This window comes from Ornithorhynchus anatinus, chromosome 6 (genome assembly GCF_004115215.2).
Source record: "Ornithorhynchus anatinus isolate Pmale09 chromosome 6, mOrnAna1.pri.v4, whole genome shotgun sequence".
Taxonomy (NCBI): Eukaryota; Metazoa; Chordata; class Mammalia; order Monotremata; family Ornithorhynchidae; genus Ornithorhynchus; species Ornithorhynchus anatinus.
Window position 1 is genome coordinate 24,745,001 of NC_041733.1, and position 15,108 is coordinate 24,760,108.

Genomic DNA, 15,108 nt, shown 5'->3' on the forward strand with positions numbered 1-15,108 from the left:
TATGATACCAAGTGTTCTATTTGCATGATCATAGACAATACTGCCTATTGATGTGATTTGGTTTCATTCTTCCATGATTTATTTCCCTTTGTAATATAATTTTCCCTTTGCATATGAGGATAGTTACTCCAGAATGCCTAGCTTAGACATATTTCAGTAACTGCACCAAAGGATCCCTTTGTTCAAGAGTCAGTTTTGGAGAGGAAAGGCATTTGCCAGTGCAGATCCACTGCCTTGGAGCCTAAATCATATCACCTTTGGAACAGCACGGTAGTGGAGCTGGGAGTGAATCAGAACTAGGTTCTCGGGAAAGAGGCCAGTTGCTAACTTGGAATCTTTTAGCACTAGCATTCAAATTTTAAAGTCCTGTTTATCTGGTAGATGGCTTTTGATAGGTTATTTCTGAAGGCACTGCTGGAGAACTCCTTATTTTGGCTACTGTTGCACCAGAATAGCTTCTTCCTAAAAATCATCACTGCCTCTTTGGAAAGTCAGTAGCTCTAGTGCCAGAATTGCTCTGGTAGAGGATAAGAAGGTCTTAGCACTGCTATTCCCCCAAGACCAAGATTGACCTGGGGTAATCTTAAAGATAACTTGTGACAGTAGATACTGAAACTTCCCCTAGAATGGCAGTTGAGGAAATGTTGTGGTGATGAAAGGGTACGTTGTTAATTCTAAAGCAGTGAAAATCCGTTTGGTTCATGTTTGGAAAAAGCAGTAATCCCCAAATCTCTTGTAGGCCATCTGGTTCCTGGAATTCTTCATATTAAGATTATGGTTCATAAACAGTGGTGTAGAGACTATTGTTGTGGTCCTTTTTAAAAAACCTAAATACAAAAATTGGCTAAACTACTGCAAGTCATCTAGGTTTGATATAATAGAATTAGTCTGCAAAGGAACTTTGTTGAATAAATGTTTGTAAATTTTTGATAGGTGCATTCAGGGAAATGCCTTTAGGATATCTTGTGTGTAATGGGAAAATGGGGCTTTTTGAACTCATGGGATTGGTTTTCTGCAATTTCATAAAATAAGATTTCTGTGATACAGACTATGCAAGTAGACCACCTTTTTACAGGTTCAGTTATTACATACTTTTTGGTCACTGGAGGAGTATGTACAAGTGTTTTTTGTTTTCTTTTTTAATTGTGAGGAAAGAAAAATAGAATCTGGGTAGAACAAGTCAATAGAATTATCTTACGAAATAGCCTGTGACAGAAAATAAGCAGCCATATGAGAGGTGAAAATTTCTATAATCCACATATGTCAGATGAGCATTACCGGGTAGGACTGAAGCAAGGGCAACAGGATAAGCTTAGCAGTGGGACATGAAGGGAGGGAATGAAGTGAGAATTACACTGTCTGTTAAATAGCCAAGAAGGCCTGAATATAGTGATGCAATGATAAAGTAAATTTTTAATGATAGTCTCCTTTAGCAATAAATGTTATGGTGAAGCTGCTGAAAAGACCCCAAAGATCTAGCATTTTTAGATATAAAAAGGAAAGAGAAAGATGTTATGAATAGATTGTAAAACTTAATGTTGCATTTATGATCTTTAAAGTCTTTATAATTAAGCATATACAATAAATCATTAGGATAGGCTTCTTTGCCCTATCTCCTTCAAAATCAGTGCCCAACACCAACAAAGTGGGAAATTACTTCAGTAACAAAAACCTTATTTTTGGATTTGTTCATTGTTGCAAGTGATCATTACAGTGTTTTAAAAGATTAGTAAGTTGAGTTAAAGGATTGCACTTTAAGAGTAGTCTTTTATCATTTATTTTGGAGTGGTTTTGTGATATTTTATCATTGGCTCACTTTTTCTGTGTTCAACTTTTGAAACTTGTATTGAATGTGTTTTATGTGAGCATAATTTATTTTCCAAAAAATGATTGAGGGTATCTAATTCATGAGTAAAGTGTGGGATAAAGTTTATAAATCTAGAACAGAAAATTTCAGGGGACACAGGTTTACTTTAGTGACTTAATTTAGTACTACATAAGTAGTAGTAATGACTTCTGTTTAGAATGATATTATTACATTCTTTGATGATCATGAAATGGATGACTACTTAGAACAATAAGAAATGCATATAGAACTTTTGTAATTTCATAGAACAATTTGTATGCTAGATGCCATTTTGAACATAAAAAGACAATCTCTCTTGGGAGGCTTACACACTCAGAGCATTGGAATTTCAAATTGTTTCATATAAATTTTTGTTAACTTTTAAAACAGCTGATTTAGAAGAAGGTTTCAATGAACATGAACTGGAGCCTTCACCTCCCAAGGGAAAAAAGAAGAGCCGCAAAGGAAGGCCAAGAAAAACAAATTCAAAAGGGCAGTCGGAAGACACTAGATCGACATCCTCACATGGGACAGATGAAATAGAAAGCAGTTCTTATGTAAGCACAAAAAAACTGATTCTTGTTCATAACAACTCATAGTATAGTATCATATAACAGTTTAAGTGCCATTTAAACTGTTTAATGTCCATTCAGGATTTAAGATCATAATTAGGAACCTAAAAAAGGTCATTGCTTGGAATATTCAAAGGAGAGCAGGTATTCCGATTTTGGCAGAACGGTACCAAAATGCAAGGGCGTGTCTTTTCCACCCCCATTAGCTCCTTTGCTTAATTTCCACAAAAAGCCAAGGCATGAGGTAGGGAGACAAGAGAATCTTGCCAACATCAGACCTCAATTCCTTCCATGATAAGGAGGGTGAAGAGGACAAAGGCAAAGTACCTGGAAGCTGCCTGTTGGGGTTTGGTGTAGTGTCTGGGGTTTGAGTGGCCACCACGAATGATAGGGCAGGTCTTAGGAGCTGAGCCAACAGCTCTGCAGTTGCACTCTGGGAACCCTCATCAGCGTGAGTGCACACAACATGGTCCAAGCAACAGAAGACTCACCACCACACTCCAGGCCATTGAAACTCTGCTGTTGAAACTCTTCCACTGCCTTTCCATTATCCACATAGTTAGGGTGAGTACTTGTCAAGCTGAGGGTTTAGAACCCTGCTATCCTAAGGGTAATAGAATGGGCTGTTGGCATGAACTAGACGACATTGGGTGGTGATGGCAGTGGTTGTCAAGCTTTAGTAGTAAATCTCCCCTCTCCCAATCCTTTCTCCCATTTCATTTACCCTTCTATCTCTCACTTCCCCCTTTCCCTTACTACTTATTTATTTATTTATTGCTTTTAGAGAGATAGATCACCACACAGAAGCAGTCCCAGTGATCCAAGGCCTAAGTGTGGCTTCTGTCATGTAGGTGAAGAAGAAAATGAAGCCAGGGGAAAGCTTCATATATTTAATGCGAAGAAGGCAGCAGCACATTACAAGTGCATGGTAAGCATAGTTTATTTTAATTTAGTTTTTATCTTTGGGATCAGTAAATCTAGTAAACTCTGAAGTCATCTACATTTTTGAATGAGAAGTATTTGCTGAGCTATTTACAGTAAGAATGCAGACATTTTGCCAACAACATGGTAGATGGGTTCCAGCAAACCCCACTGTCCTCCAAAAGTCATGTTGTATCAACAAATGCTTAAATGGGAAACAAGAGTTAGGGGGAACATGGGTTGAAAACAATTGAAGTAATACCCAGTTTTTCTAAAATGTTATTGCAAAGCCATATGTTAAGGAAATCTCAGTGTCTGATTCTGTGAACCTGCACATGAGCTATTTTCACCAACATGACATCCTGTATCCAAACAGACTTGCATTGACAGACAAGCATTCCTTAACTCTCAGATAACATTCTAATCAATCAGTGGTATTTACTGAGGGCTTATTATGTGCATAGCACTGTACTAAGTACTTGGGGGAGAACCTAAAAACATAGTGAATATATATATATCCTGGTAGAACTGGTTGTACATGGCTTCTATCACTCCAACTGAAATTCCCAAAGGTTGTAGAATACTGAAACACCTCAAAGTTATGTTTAGCCTAGAACTTATCCCCAAATCAGAAACTGCCCAGTTCTGTGGGCTAGAGGAGGAGAAATGTAGCTCCTTCCACTTCACAAAACTTAGTGGACATGACAGCAGGAATCTATTTCTGACCTCAGGGATCAGAAATGGAACTCAGCCCTCCCAACTCTAAATTATTTATTCAGTGACTAAGTCTTAACGTGTGGGAAGAGGAAGCTCCTTGTGGGCATTTATTGGGTCTTACCCGATCTATTAGTATTGTACTTTCCCAAGTGCTTAATGGTATTTGTTAAGCACTTACTGTGTGCCAGCACCATACTAAACTCTGGGATAGATAGAGACTGATCAGGTTGGACACAGTATCTGTCCTCCACAGAGTCAAAGTCTTTATCTCCATTTTACAGATGAGGTAAAGTGACTTATCCAAGGTCATGCAATAGACAAGTGGCAGAACCAAGATTAAAGCCCACACCTTTCTAGTTCCCAGGCCCGTGCTCTATCTACTAGACTGTGCTGCTTCTCATGGTGCAGTCTCTGCACACTGTAAGCACCCAATAGCATTGATTGATTGTAAGAAGTCTCCCCCAACTCTCTTTGGGGTGCCAGAAGTTGACTGGGTTTTGTACAAATCAATAGTCTTTCAGCACACCAAAGGTAAATTCTGTTTTAATGGATTTATCTTCTTCTAGCTGTTCTCTTCTGGCACAGTTCAACTCACAACAACATCAAGGGCAGAATTTGGAGACTTTGATATTAAAACAGTTCTTCAGGAGATTAAACGGGGGAAAAGAATGGTATGTAATTTTATATTAACATCGTACTGCTGACCCTCTGAGCTATTTATCTCTCTACCTATTTAAAGCAATTTCAAATTTATTCAGAAGTGAAAAATAGAATAAAATATCAGCTCTTTTAACAAAATAATTCTAAATATATTTTGACATGTTTGAGATTCTATTAAGAGAATGCTGTACATTTTTTCCCTTTTGCAAAACTTCTGTACTTATTAAAGTGAGTAAGGGGTTTCTTTGATTTTTTCAGCTTGTCAGTATGCTTACCCACTAGGAATTTAATACACCTTTAGGGGATGGGGTCAAATTATTTAGTCTTTATTAAAGGAAGATAAGTACCCTAACATTAATTATCTCAGAGAATACCTTTTTACTGTACATGAAAGAATTGCATGGCTCTTGAGTGAGCCAGTTTTAGAGATCAACTTCTTCATATGTCAATCTTGGTTATCAAAATCTTTAGAATGTGCTTTCATTATATTTTAAAAAGGCATTGACATTCCTGTGGGTTTATATTGTATCAGTATCTTCCTTTTTTCCCATCTGTAATCAATCCATTCATCAGTGGTACTGAGCGCTTTCTGTATGCAGAGAACTGTACAAAATGCTTGGAAGAGTACACAATTCAACAGTTAGTGGACACGTTCTCTGCCCATAACAAGCTTACAGTCTAGTCTAATATAAATTGTAATATTAAATATTCAGTGGGGCACTTCTAGACCTCTCACATTCTCTCAAGTAGAGTCCCCAAATACTGTAAATCTAAATCTATATATATAAAAATGACTTAAGATGAACCTCTTAAAAATAATACATTGGTGGACAGAGCTTAAATATGACCCTTCATTTAAAATATATTTTCAGGAAAAACTTTAGTGTGCTTGGAGAATGGGTGCTAGTTTAAAAAACCTTCTGGATTAGTCATCACTTCTATAACTCTTGAATTTTCAAGGCTTTATGTTTCTTACAGCTCACTCTTTCACTTGCCTTTCCCTTTCTTTGAATCATTTTGATTGACTTAATAGTGCTTACAGCCCATTTCAATTTAGGATTATATAATGGCAGATCTTATTAATACGAGGGGTTTTTTTTTGCTGGCTAGGATGTGACAAGATAACATTTTGAAAATAAAGTACTGTTTTACATATATATGCAGCCACAAAAAATAATTCAGTCTTTTTTTATTCATATTTGCATTGCTATCAGAGAAACAGTTCCCCTTTCCAGGATTAAACAGTAGAAGCACATGGAAATTGATGGGGGCAAAAACAAATTAAGAGGGGTGTTGTGCCCTGCTTACTGCTCTTCTGTTCCCTGGTCAGTTCCAAGGGAAAGGTCTCCTTCAGCTTAGTCTGGCATGTCTTATTTTCATGGAACCAATTGAGAGCACTAAGAGGGAATAACAGCTGAGCCCTTTTTAGTCTTAGTAGACTCAAAGACCCTCTGGGAAACCCCGTACCACTCAGAAGTGGTTACATTTAAAAGACCCTTTTTAAGTCATAGTCGGCCATCACCTTCTGATATTGTAGTTCCCAGAAGAGACTGTTTTCCAATCACATTAGCAAGAAAGCAAACCGCCCTAGTTTTTGGAGTATTTATGTCCAAGAAATGGTTATCAACGGGAGAGGGACCTCACTGAGTGAAGGTGAGCGGAAGCTTTTTGCCATTCAGTTTATCAAAAAGTTTATTCAGATGCATTGGGAGAGCTGTATGTCTGCAGAAGAATCAACTGACTGAAGAGCCAGTAAGCATTGCTTTCCAATTGCTGATGGTGCACGTTAATAAAGTTCTTATTATAATTCAGATTTGAATGCCTTTCAGGTGGGTCAGATTGGATGCTGAAGAGGTTTAAGCAGAGCACTTTTGGAAATTAATGACTTTTTCACTGGTCCAATTTCAAACCGCCCTCCCGTCATTTTTGATCAATGATTTTTAATAGCATAATTAAATTAAGGTGATTGTCTCTAACTGTGAATTGTAGAAGTCTTCTTGGGTTGGAGATTAACCTTTTAACAGTAATCATACCATTATTTTATTTGAAGCTTGCCCTTTTCCAAGAGCTTAGTACAGTACATTGCACTTGGAAAACACTCAGTAAATATCATCACTATTACTTCTACTACTTTAGTAGTCTTGGACAAAAAAAAAGCCATCATTTTTAGCTGTATTTTTTTTCTGACTTCGTAGGGCAGGCTAGGAGGTGGCAGTATTTACCAGGCAGAATGAATTTATACCATCAATTTCGTGATCCTCTTTTCTGTTTTCAAAATAGAAGTGTACACTCTGCAGCCAGCCTGGTGCTACTATTGGATGTGAAATAAAAGCCTGTGTTAAGACTTACCATTACCACTGTGGAGTGCAAGACAAAGCTAAATACATTGAAAATATGTCACGAGGAATTTACAAGTAAGTGAGAGGTGGCAATTTGTGTATGTGAGCATATGCGGTTCCCCTGCAAATACTAGCAAGTTTTCAGTAAGACTCAAAATGAAAGGCTCATATTGTGGTCAGAACATCTGCCGAGTGTTAATTTTTAGGAGGATTGTGTAAATTTTTCTTCACATTTAGGGACTCGAGATTGGTTGCCTGCAGTTGGTTGGTTTGGGCTATATGCTTCCTCTTCCTGTCTATAATTCATTTATTGAGCACCCACTTAGTTTGGTGCACTGTGCATTTGAGAAGAATAGAACAGACACACGTTCCCTGCTTGTAAGGAACTTGCACTCTAATGGGAGAGAGAAACACTAAAAATATTTCCAACTAGAGTGAAAGCTAAGGAGGGTGTAAATAAGTCCACAAGTGATAAAGTTGGCTGAAAGAATGAATGGTTCAAGTTACTGGGAAATTAAACAAGAAAGGCTTGTAGAAGGAGGTGGGATTTGGGGAGGGTTTTGAATGTTGGGGGAGAGTTGTGCTCTGTCTCATGTGGAGAGGGAAGTAGTTCCAAGCCAGGTGGCCAGTGTGAGTAAGGGAACAGAGGTGGGAAGGTCAAGTAAAGTACAGCTAGAATAATATTTACTCTGAATTTCTTCATAGACCCCCCAAGTTAGGCCTGTAAACAACTTACTACGGATTTATCTACCTTTAAAGACCACCATGGGATCTTCCCTAAAGCTTCATTATGCAACAACTAGAGCGACTGTTCAGTAATATTCTGTACTGCTGTTAGCAAATGAGCACACAACATCACAGCTACCTCTTGGGTGGGCTATCTCTTAGTGAAAGGAGAATGAGGGCAATAGTTCTAGACCTTCGGCTTTAGGAGACCCTTCTGTTTTCAACTTGAATGTCTCCTTGGACTGCGAAAATCAGCAGGTTTGGGACCAAATCAGTGGCCCACATCTTTGGCTCTAGGAAGAAGTTAGTGTGTGGATCATGGTTTTAAGGAGTAGAGTTACTGCACTGGTAAACAGTTCTGCTCCTTAAACCCACCTACCCTTGGAAGTGACCAACAGATTGTTTGGACTCTGCATCCCCTTAAGGATGGCTCCATCTATTAGCACACGTGGTAATAGTATCATCACATTGCTTAATTTAAAATATTGAACTCCAGTCAGCCCGAAACATAACAAGCTTAACTATCCAAATCTTGGTTTGAGGTGAAGTTTCTCTGATGGGAGCAACAAGACTGATGACATAGGAAATATCGAAAGTGGCATTTATCCAAGGAAACTCCAGACTCTCCACAGAGCAACATTTTTTCGTTTAGCACTAATAAAAAGAAAAGATTCAGATATAAGAAATTGTTGGAGTAGATAAAACTAAAAATCCATTGCCTCAGTCATTGAATTGTCCACAAGGGGGCATTCTGTAATTGATTGTTATCAATTGATAATCCATTTACTTCTGAACTGCACATATGCTGCAATCCTCTCTACCACCTTTCCTTAAAGAAAAATAAAAGTTAAATAGTATTTAGTATATTATAGAATATAACCAAGAGGTACATAAGACAAAGAATTGTCCCTCTCGTCTTTTCAGTACAGCTTTGTCTTCTGATGTGATAGGTTTTATAGAGTAGATGTGTGATTAATTTACATAGAGATTAATTAAACACTAATCTATTGGAGAGATTTTAACGCTAAAGTTTAATTCACCCATTGAAAAGCTGCGTATTTCCAATACATTGATTATACACTCACGCATTGCCTTACCCCCATTCAAATTCCAGTATGCTCACATGCATTAAGAATGAACTGTCAAAACAGACACCCTCTCTCATACACACATTCAGCTAGGGGAGAGAACATGCAGAAGGGGTGGGTTGCAATCGAATTCCAGGGCACCCAGAGGAATATGTTGAGATTCTGAGTGGAGATAATTGCTGTGCTGGAGCGGAGGAGAAGGAGCCCAAGGCAAGATCAGCATCTGAGTCAGAAGGACCTGGCTTTTAATCCCAGCTCTGCCCTTGTCTGCTCTGTGAGCTTGGGCAGGTCACTTCACTTCACTTCTCTGTTCCTCAGTTACCTCATCTGAAAACTGGAGATTAAGACTGTGAGTCCCATATGGGACATGGATAGGGTTGATTAACCTGAATGTACTTAGCACAGTGTCTGGTACATAGTAAGCACATAACAAATACCATTAAAAAATCAGAGCAAGACTTTAGGGATGGGACAGTAACTCACCTATCCCTTTTGAGGATTTTGGGCCACCTTTCTGTAGAGGCCATGCCATCTGAACTCCTGGAGCTTGGTCTAGTGGTGGTTTAATCAGCCATTTTTTGTTTTTCCTGAGAGTTGGAAGTGCAGTGGTAGTGACTTTTAGGCATGAACTTCTTGCTGGCAGGTTTGGCTTCCACTCTTGCTTACCACTCTTGGTTACCACTCTTGCTGGTTACTCAGGGTCCCTGGGCTTACAGGTCCTGCTGGGTGGATGTGAATTGGAGTGGCGGCAATCATCCCTGTTTCATCTCTACCATTACCTACTAGTAGCATATATTCCTGGGGGCTTCAGTTCTTCATGGCCCTGACAGAATTGGTAGCAACTATGTCTCTTCTGCTCCTCCTCCCCACATCAAACTTAGGACTGTATGGTTTTATGCTTGTGATCTTCATATTCTGTGGGGGCGTCTTTGATTAATTTTATTGTAGGGAACTGATATGAATGTCCATACCAAGTTATTCAGACCAATTTAGGTCACTTTGAGGATTTCCTTGTTTAATAACACACAAAATAACCTCCATGACTGCCAAAAAATTTCAGTAAAAAAAGGAGAGGCTGAAAATTAGTTTTTAAAGTATTTTAATAGCCTTCTTTAGATCTGGTGAAATTGGAGTGTTCCACCAACTGATGACACACTGAAGATACTGGAAAGATAGTGGATAGTGAAAAGAAAAGATACCATTTAGAGGCTATTTTATTTGTTTAAATATGTATATAGTCTAGCACATGTATATCCACCAAAAAATAAAATACTTTCTATTAATGATTATCAGATGTTCTAAGAGCCCAATCATTGGCTAACTTTGTGCATGATAATTTCTTCATTATTATGTATTATTATTTTAGACTGTATTGTAAAAACCATAGTGGAAATGATGAGCGAGATGAAGAAGATGAAGAAAGAGAAAGCAAAAGCCGGGGAAAAACAGGAACTGAACACAGTGGCTTCTCTCAGCAACAGCTCAATGGAAACTAGGTATGGAAGTTAATCATCGCAGATCTGTTATGAAGATAACACATCATTCAGTACATTACTGATGCCATTAAACACAATAAGATTTTTTAATGCTAATGCACTTAGTCAAAAGCATGTTTTTGGAGAACTATGTAGACCTGGGAGATGTTGTTTTGTAACTTTAGCTGATTTTGTAACAGCTTTAAAGACCTCTCCATTTTATCAATAAATGTAGGTATAGTGCCCAATCTGTAAAATACTTCCCCCCCTCCCATTTTCTATTTTAAATTTATAATTGTTTTCATCATCTTTTGAACAGGTTCAAGGGACAAAGTTAGAAAACTGGGAATGAATAAGACATCAATAACTACTATTCTTTTTCACTGTTTTCTACAATCAGAGAGGGTTGGTATCATTTTACTGCCCAAGTCTATTATAAACTTCATTGAACTGCCTGAAATGTTCATGTGTGTGAGCCTTCAATAAGTGGCAGAGTTTTACATGTCAATATTATGTAGTTTGTAGTCTGCAGTGTCTGGAACAAAAATTGAAACACTATTAATGATATGTACAGTGTCAGAAGCTAAGGCAGACATTGAAATGAAGTAAACTATATTTCTGGATTCAATAAAATTCTAAGATTTGGAATGTTTAAGTTGTTTAAGTGGATTTATGCTCAAGGGAAAGCATAAGCGAATTTTGCTTCACAATGCAGACACGTTCATGGTGGCAACACATTTATTTAGTAGATTGTGAATTTTGTGGTTTCTTCACACGTACAAAAAAAATGGAGGCCAGAATTCAAGAGAGCCACCTTTTCGTTTTCAAAGCACCTGCAGAAAAGAACTTCAAAGTTGGCTAAAGCCCTTCAGTTCCTGTTGAAGTTGTTTCCACTGACCAACATGGACTGTAGTAGCTGTTGGTCATAAGCTGTGAGCTTCAGTTCTTATGCCAAAGGGCTGTGTGCAGTTTCTCTCTCTAACCATGTTCTCCTTCCTTCTGATGGTACACCTTTTCTGTCTTCATAACTTACCAAGAACTTCTGGCAAGGCACGGTTGAACCTTAAAACTATCATTTGGAAGTAGCAAACTAACCTCTTTAAGATTCTGAAGGGTTACTACTCACTAAGGAATTTAGCCACCGTCTCTGAAACCCATACCTCTCAAGTGCCCTCTTGTGTGGAACACTTCACATGTTGGTCCAAAGTATGTAAGCAGGTCTCGTGCTGTAGGAGTAATAAACAGTCTTTTCATAAAGCAGTATTTATTTTTGAATCTTAAGACCACTATTTTAGAAACCGTTTCACGTTCTTAATGTTTTCAGTGTTTTCTTTAGTTTTCTATTAAAGACAGTAGGCATACCCTACTGTTCTTCATGTAGAGGTCCATGTTTTAAATCTGATGATCCATTAATAAAGAACACGGATCATTAGGTTAAAGTTAGTGCAAGCCGAAGTGCTCAATTCTTAATCTCTTTTTACACTGGCCTTTCTAGCTAGTGATAGTTTCTTCCATTTTATCTATTGAAGCACATTAGTAGATTTCTTCTCAATGAAACCAAAAAAGTGAATAGTGGTCTGCCTAAAACTACCATAGCACCTCGACCTAAAGTTAGAATAGTGACTTTTGTTTTGAATACCTACTTAAACCTATTAGATTGGAAGTAAATCAGCAACCAACGAACGGGTTGACAACTTGACTGTATGCCGAGAAGATTAATCTACAGTTAATACAAAAACAGTCCATTTGTGACAGATGAACAATTACACTGTGCTTAAAATTATCTTGCTTTTTTACTGGTAGTATTTTAAAGTCACATTTGTCAGTCGTATTTTCACACAGAATGGGACTCAATTATAGCTAGAAATGAACATGTTACCATATTATTTTTTTAATTTCTTGAGGGAGAATGTAGCTTTAGTATAAGGTTGTCCTGTATGTAAAAATGTTCTCTCTTTCCTCTAAACATGCCATGGAATTTTTTTTTTACTGTAAATACAATATTCAAAATTAAATATGACTTGAATTGCAGTGACAGATCTGTAGATAAGTTTACCAGGGTATGTGACTTTTCCCTGTTAGGAGCAGTGCTTTAGTTAAATTAGCTTCAAAATGCTTATTTTTAATTTCCTCTCACTATATGAATCACTTTTACCTTTTTTGTCACAGACTTAGCAAGCCCCATAAAACAAAGCACCCTGGTTTTTTTTTTTGTTTTTTTTTTTTGGACAACTACTGTACTATTTTTGATTCAAGAAAATTAAAAGGTGCTTGGGGTATTCTGGCCAGTGTAATCATTGATTGATTAAGTGAAAAATTTTTAAATACTCTGTCGGTTCCTGGATTGGATTTAGTAAAATTATGATTTTTTTTGTCTATCCTTCCCTCTCCATGCCACTAGCAACCAGAACAGCACTTTATCTTTGGTTTGCAAAACAAGTGGCAGGCTACCTATTCTCCCACTGAGGTGTGATGACTTTCTTCATTCTTTAATGCAGAAAGAAGATATTAAACTAAAGTCAAATGGAAAATTACTTTTTGTTACAAGCTTAAAATATTATAATTTACTCTGTTCATATGTTGTCATATATGCTGAGTAAAAGTGCCTTACAATGTAAAAATTGTATTTATGTTCCCAAGTAGCTTCATCTGCTGGGTAGTTATGTTGTGGTGTTAATATTTAGAAAAATGTACCTCAGCAGTGTATTTACTGTACATCTCTTATGTCCTTAACTGTAGTTTTAATAAGCATGGAAATGATTTGATAGGTATACATTTGCATCAATTTTTTTTTAAAAAAACAAACAATACTGCCATTATGTCTTTTTATGTGTATTTTAGCTTGGAATTTTGAAGTCTGTCCCTCCCTCCCCCCACTTTTTTTTTTTTTGTAAAGCAGTGTAATCTTTGCAAGCGTATATTGAAGATTCTTTCTGGAGCATTTATTGCCTTTCCAGAAATGTTAGAAATAAGGAAAGTTCTTTACAGTAGAAAGATAGGCTTGAGTTATTGTACTTTAATAAGATCTGTTTGTTCCTGAAAAAAATGGGCACGTTTTACTTTCATCTCACAATTTTAAAAGTGAAAGGTATTTCAAAAGATCTGCACCAATTTGAGGACTTCAGGCTTGAGAATGCATCCCATGTCAAAGCATTAGACAGGCAAGTAATTAGTAAATCTACCACTGAATCAGTTTTTAGGTATCCATGAAGCAACAGTGTAATATCAGTTAATCTCAAAAATAAAAATGAAAGTGTCCTGGTTTAATATTACTTTCTGAAAATGTTTATGTTGGATCAAGATATGCAGCTTTTGCTCTAACATTTACACTAAATGTAAAGACAAGGAATGCATACTGGGTAAAACATTCCTCTCATGTTATGTATATTTTGTTCCTGTTATATTGGCTTTATTTCCAAAATTGTAGTTTACAGTATTAGTTTCTTTTTATTGGTATTCTCGCATATATTATTAAAATAAATGAGTTATGAATTTCATATTGTAAATGTCTTTTTTATTAGATTTTGAAGGAAAAATTAGGGCTTTTAGTTAAAATGAATTATTGACAATATCTGCTTTAGAAATTTTTTCATGAAGAGGATCTAGAGTATGCTTTAACTACTAGCTTTCCAAGTGGAAGAGGGAAACTTGAAATTTGCTATTTCAACAAAGTCCAAAATAAAGCATTTAGGAGGTATTTTATTGTTTCTGTTCCTAAGAGTAAAACTGGAAACTTACTGGATAAAATAAAAACAGCTTTTTAAAATATCAATCCATTGAAATTAGGATAAAGAAGAAAGTACCTTGGCTGTGAGAACGATTACATGAAAATATTTTAATATACAGAGAGGTTGTGGTAACAGTGATATTTGTGGAGCAGCCACTGGGTAAAATGCACTGTCCTAAGCTCTTGGGAAGTACAAAATATGCAAGTGCACATTCTGTGCCCACAGGGAGCTTTTGTTCTAATGGGGGAGACAGAAAAAAGTATTAATAGAGTAATCAAAATTAAATGTACAACTGAACAAGCAGATACGCATGTGCTGAAGATGAGTATGAGTAAGGTACGTAAGCACTCTGTATAGCTGATGGGTTTTTACAACTTGGGATGCTAGGAATTAAGAAAGGCATGTTGGAGGAGGTAGGAATTCAATAGGGTAGAGCTGTGGGCTGTTGGATTTGTGGGGAGGAGGAGGAGTTGCAGGCCGGAAACAGTGTGAGCAAGGGGAGAGGTGCGGGATAGTCCTGAATGAGATAGAGGTTGGAAGTTTAACTTGGGCAGAGTGAAGAAAGTGATTGAAGAGAGCCAATATGTAAGGTGGACTAATCTGATAGAGTGGCTTGAAGACAAATGGGGAGATTTGGTTGCTTTGGAGAGATTCAGTAAGCCAGTGGAGGATTTTGAGGAGCTGAGAAGTGTGTGCTGACCATCGGTGTGAAATATAGATTGGAGAAGCTGAAGGCAAGAAGATTGATTACAGTTGTCTAGTGGTGATAAAACCAGATTGGTAGTTAGGTGCAGAGGAAGTGGTGAATCCTGAAGTGGTAGTGGGGTGGAGAGGAAGTGGTGGCTGCTGAAGATAATGGGTGGGGAGAAATGGCAGAATTTGGCAACGGGTTGAATGTGAGAATTGAAAGACAGCCAGGGGTCCAAGATAACACTGACATTGTGGGCTTTTGCAACTGGGAGGATGGTGGCATTCAGGAAAATTAGGATTATTATCAATATTTGAGTACTGTGTGCAGAGCAATGTATTACGCTCT

At 37.3% G+C, this 15,108-nt stretch overlaps 1 protein-coding gene across 2 annotated transcripts in view; it reads left to right on the forward strand.

The window, feature by feature from the left end:
- Positions 1 to 13,841, forward strand: part of PHF6 (PHD finger protein 6) — a 36,943-nt gene extending 23,102 nt beyond the window's left edge. For both annotated transcript variants that reach the window (XM_001511781.5, XM_016227322.3), the window contains 6 exons: positions 2,237 to 2,403; positions 3,203 to 3,346; positions 4,623 to 4,727; positions 6,997 to 7,130; positions 10,236 to 10,365; positions 10,664 to 13,841. In XM_001511781.5, coding sequence (XP_001511831.1) covers positions 2,237 to 2,403; positions 3,203 to 3,346; positions 4,623 to 4,727; positions 6,997 to 7,130; positions 10,236 to 10,365 — 680 coding nt within the window. In that variant the 3' untranslated portion in view covers positions 10,664 to 13,841. The remainder of the gene's footprint in view (positions 1 to 2,236; positions 2,404 to 3,202; positions 3,347 to 4,622; positions 4,728 to 6,996; positions 7,131 to 10,235; positions 10,366 to 10,663) is intronic.
- The last annotated feature ends 1,267 nt before the right edge of the window (positions 13,842 to 15,108 follow it).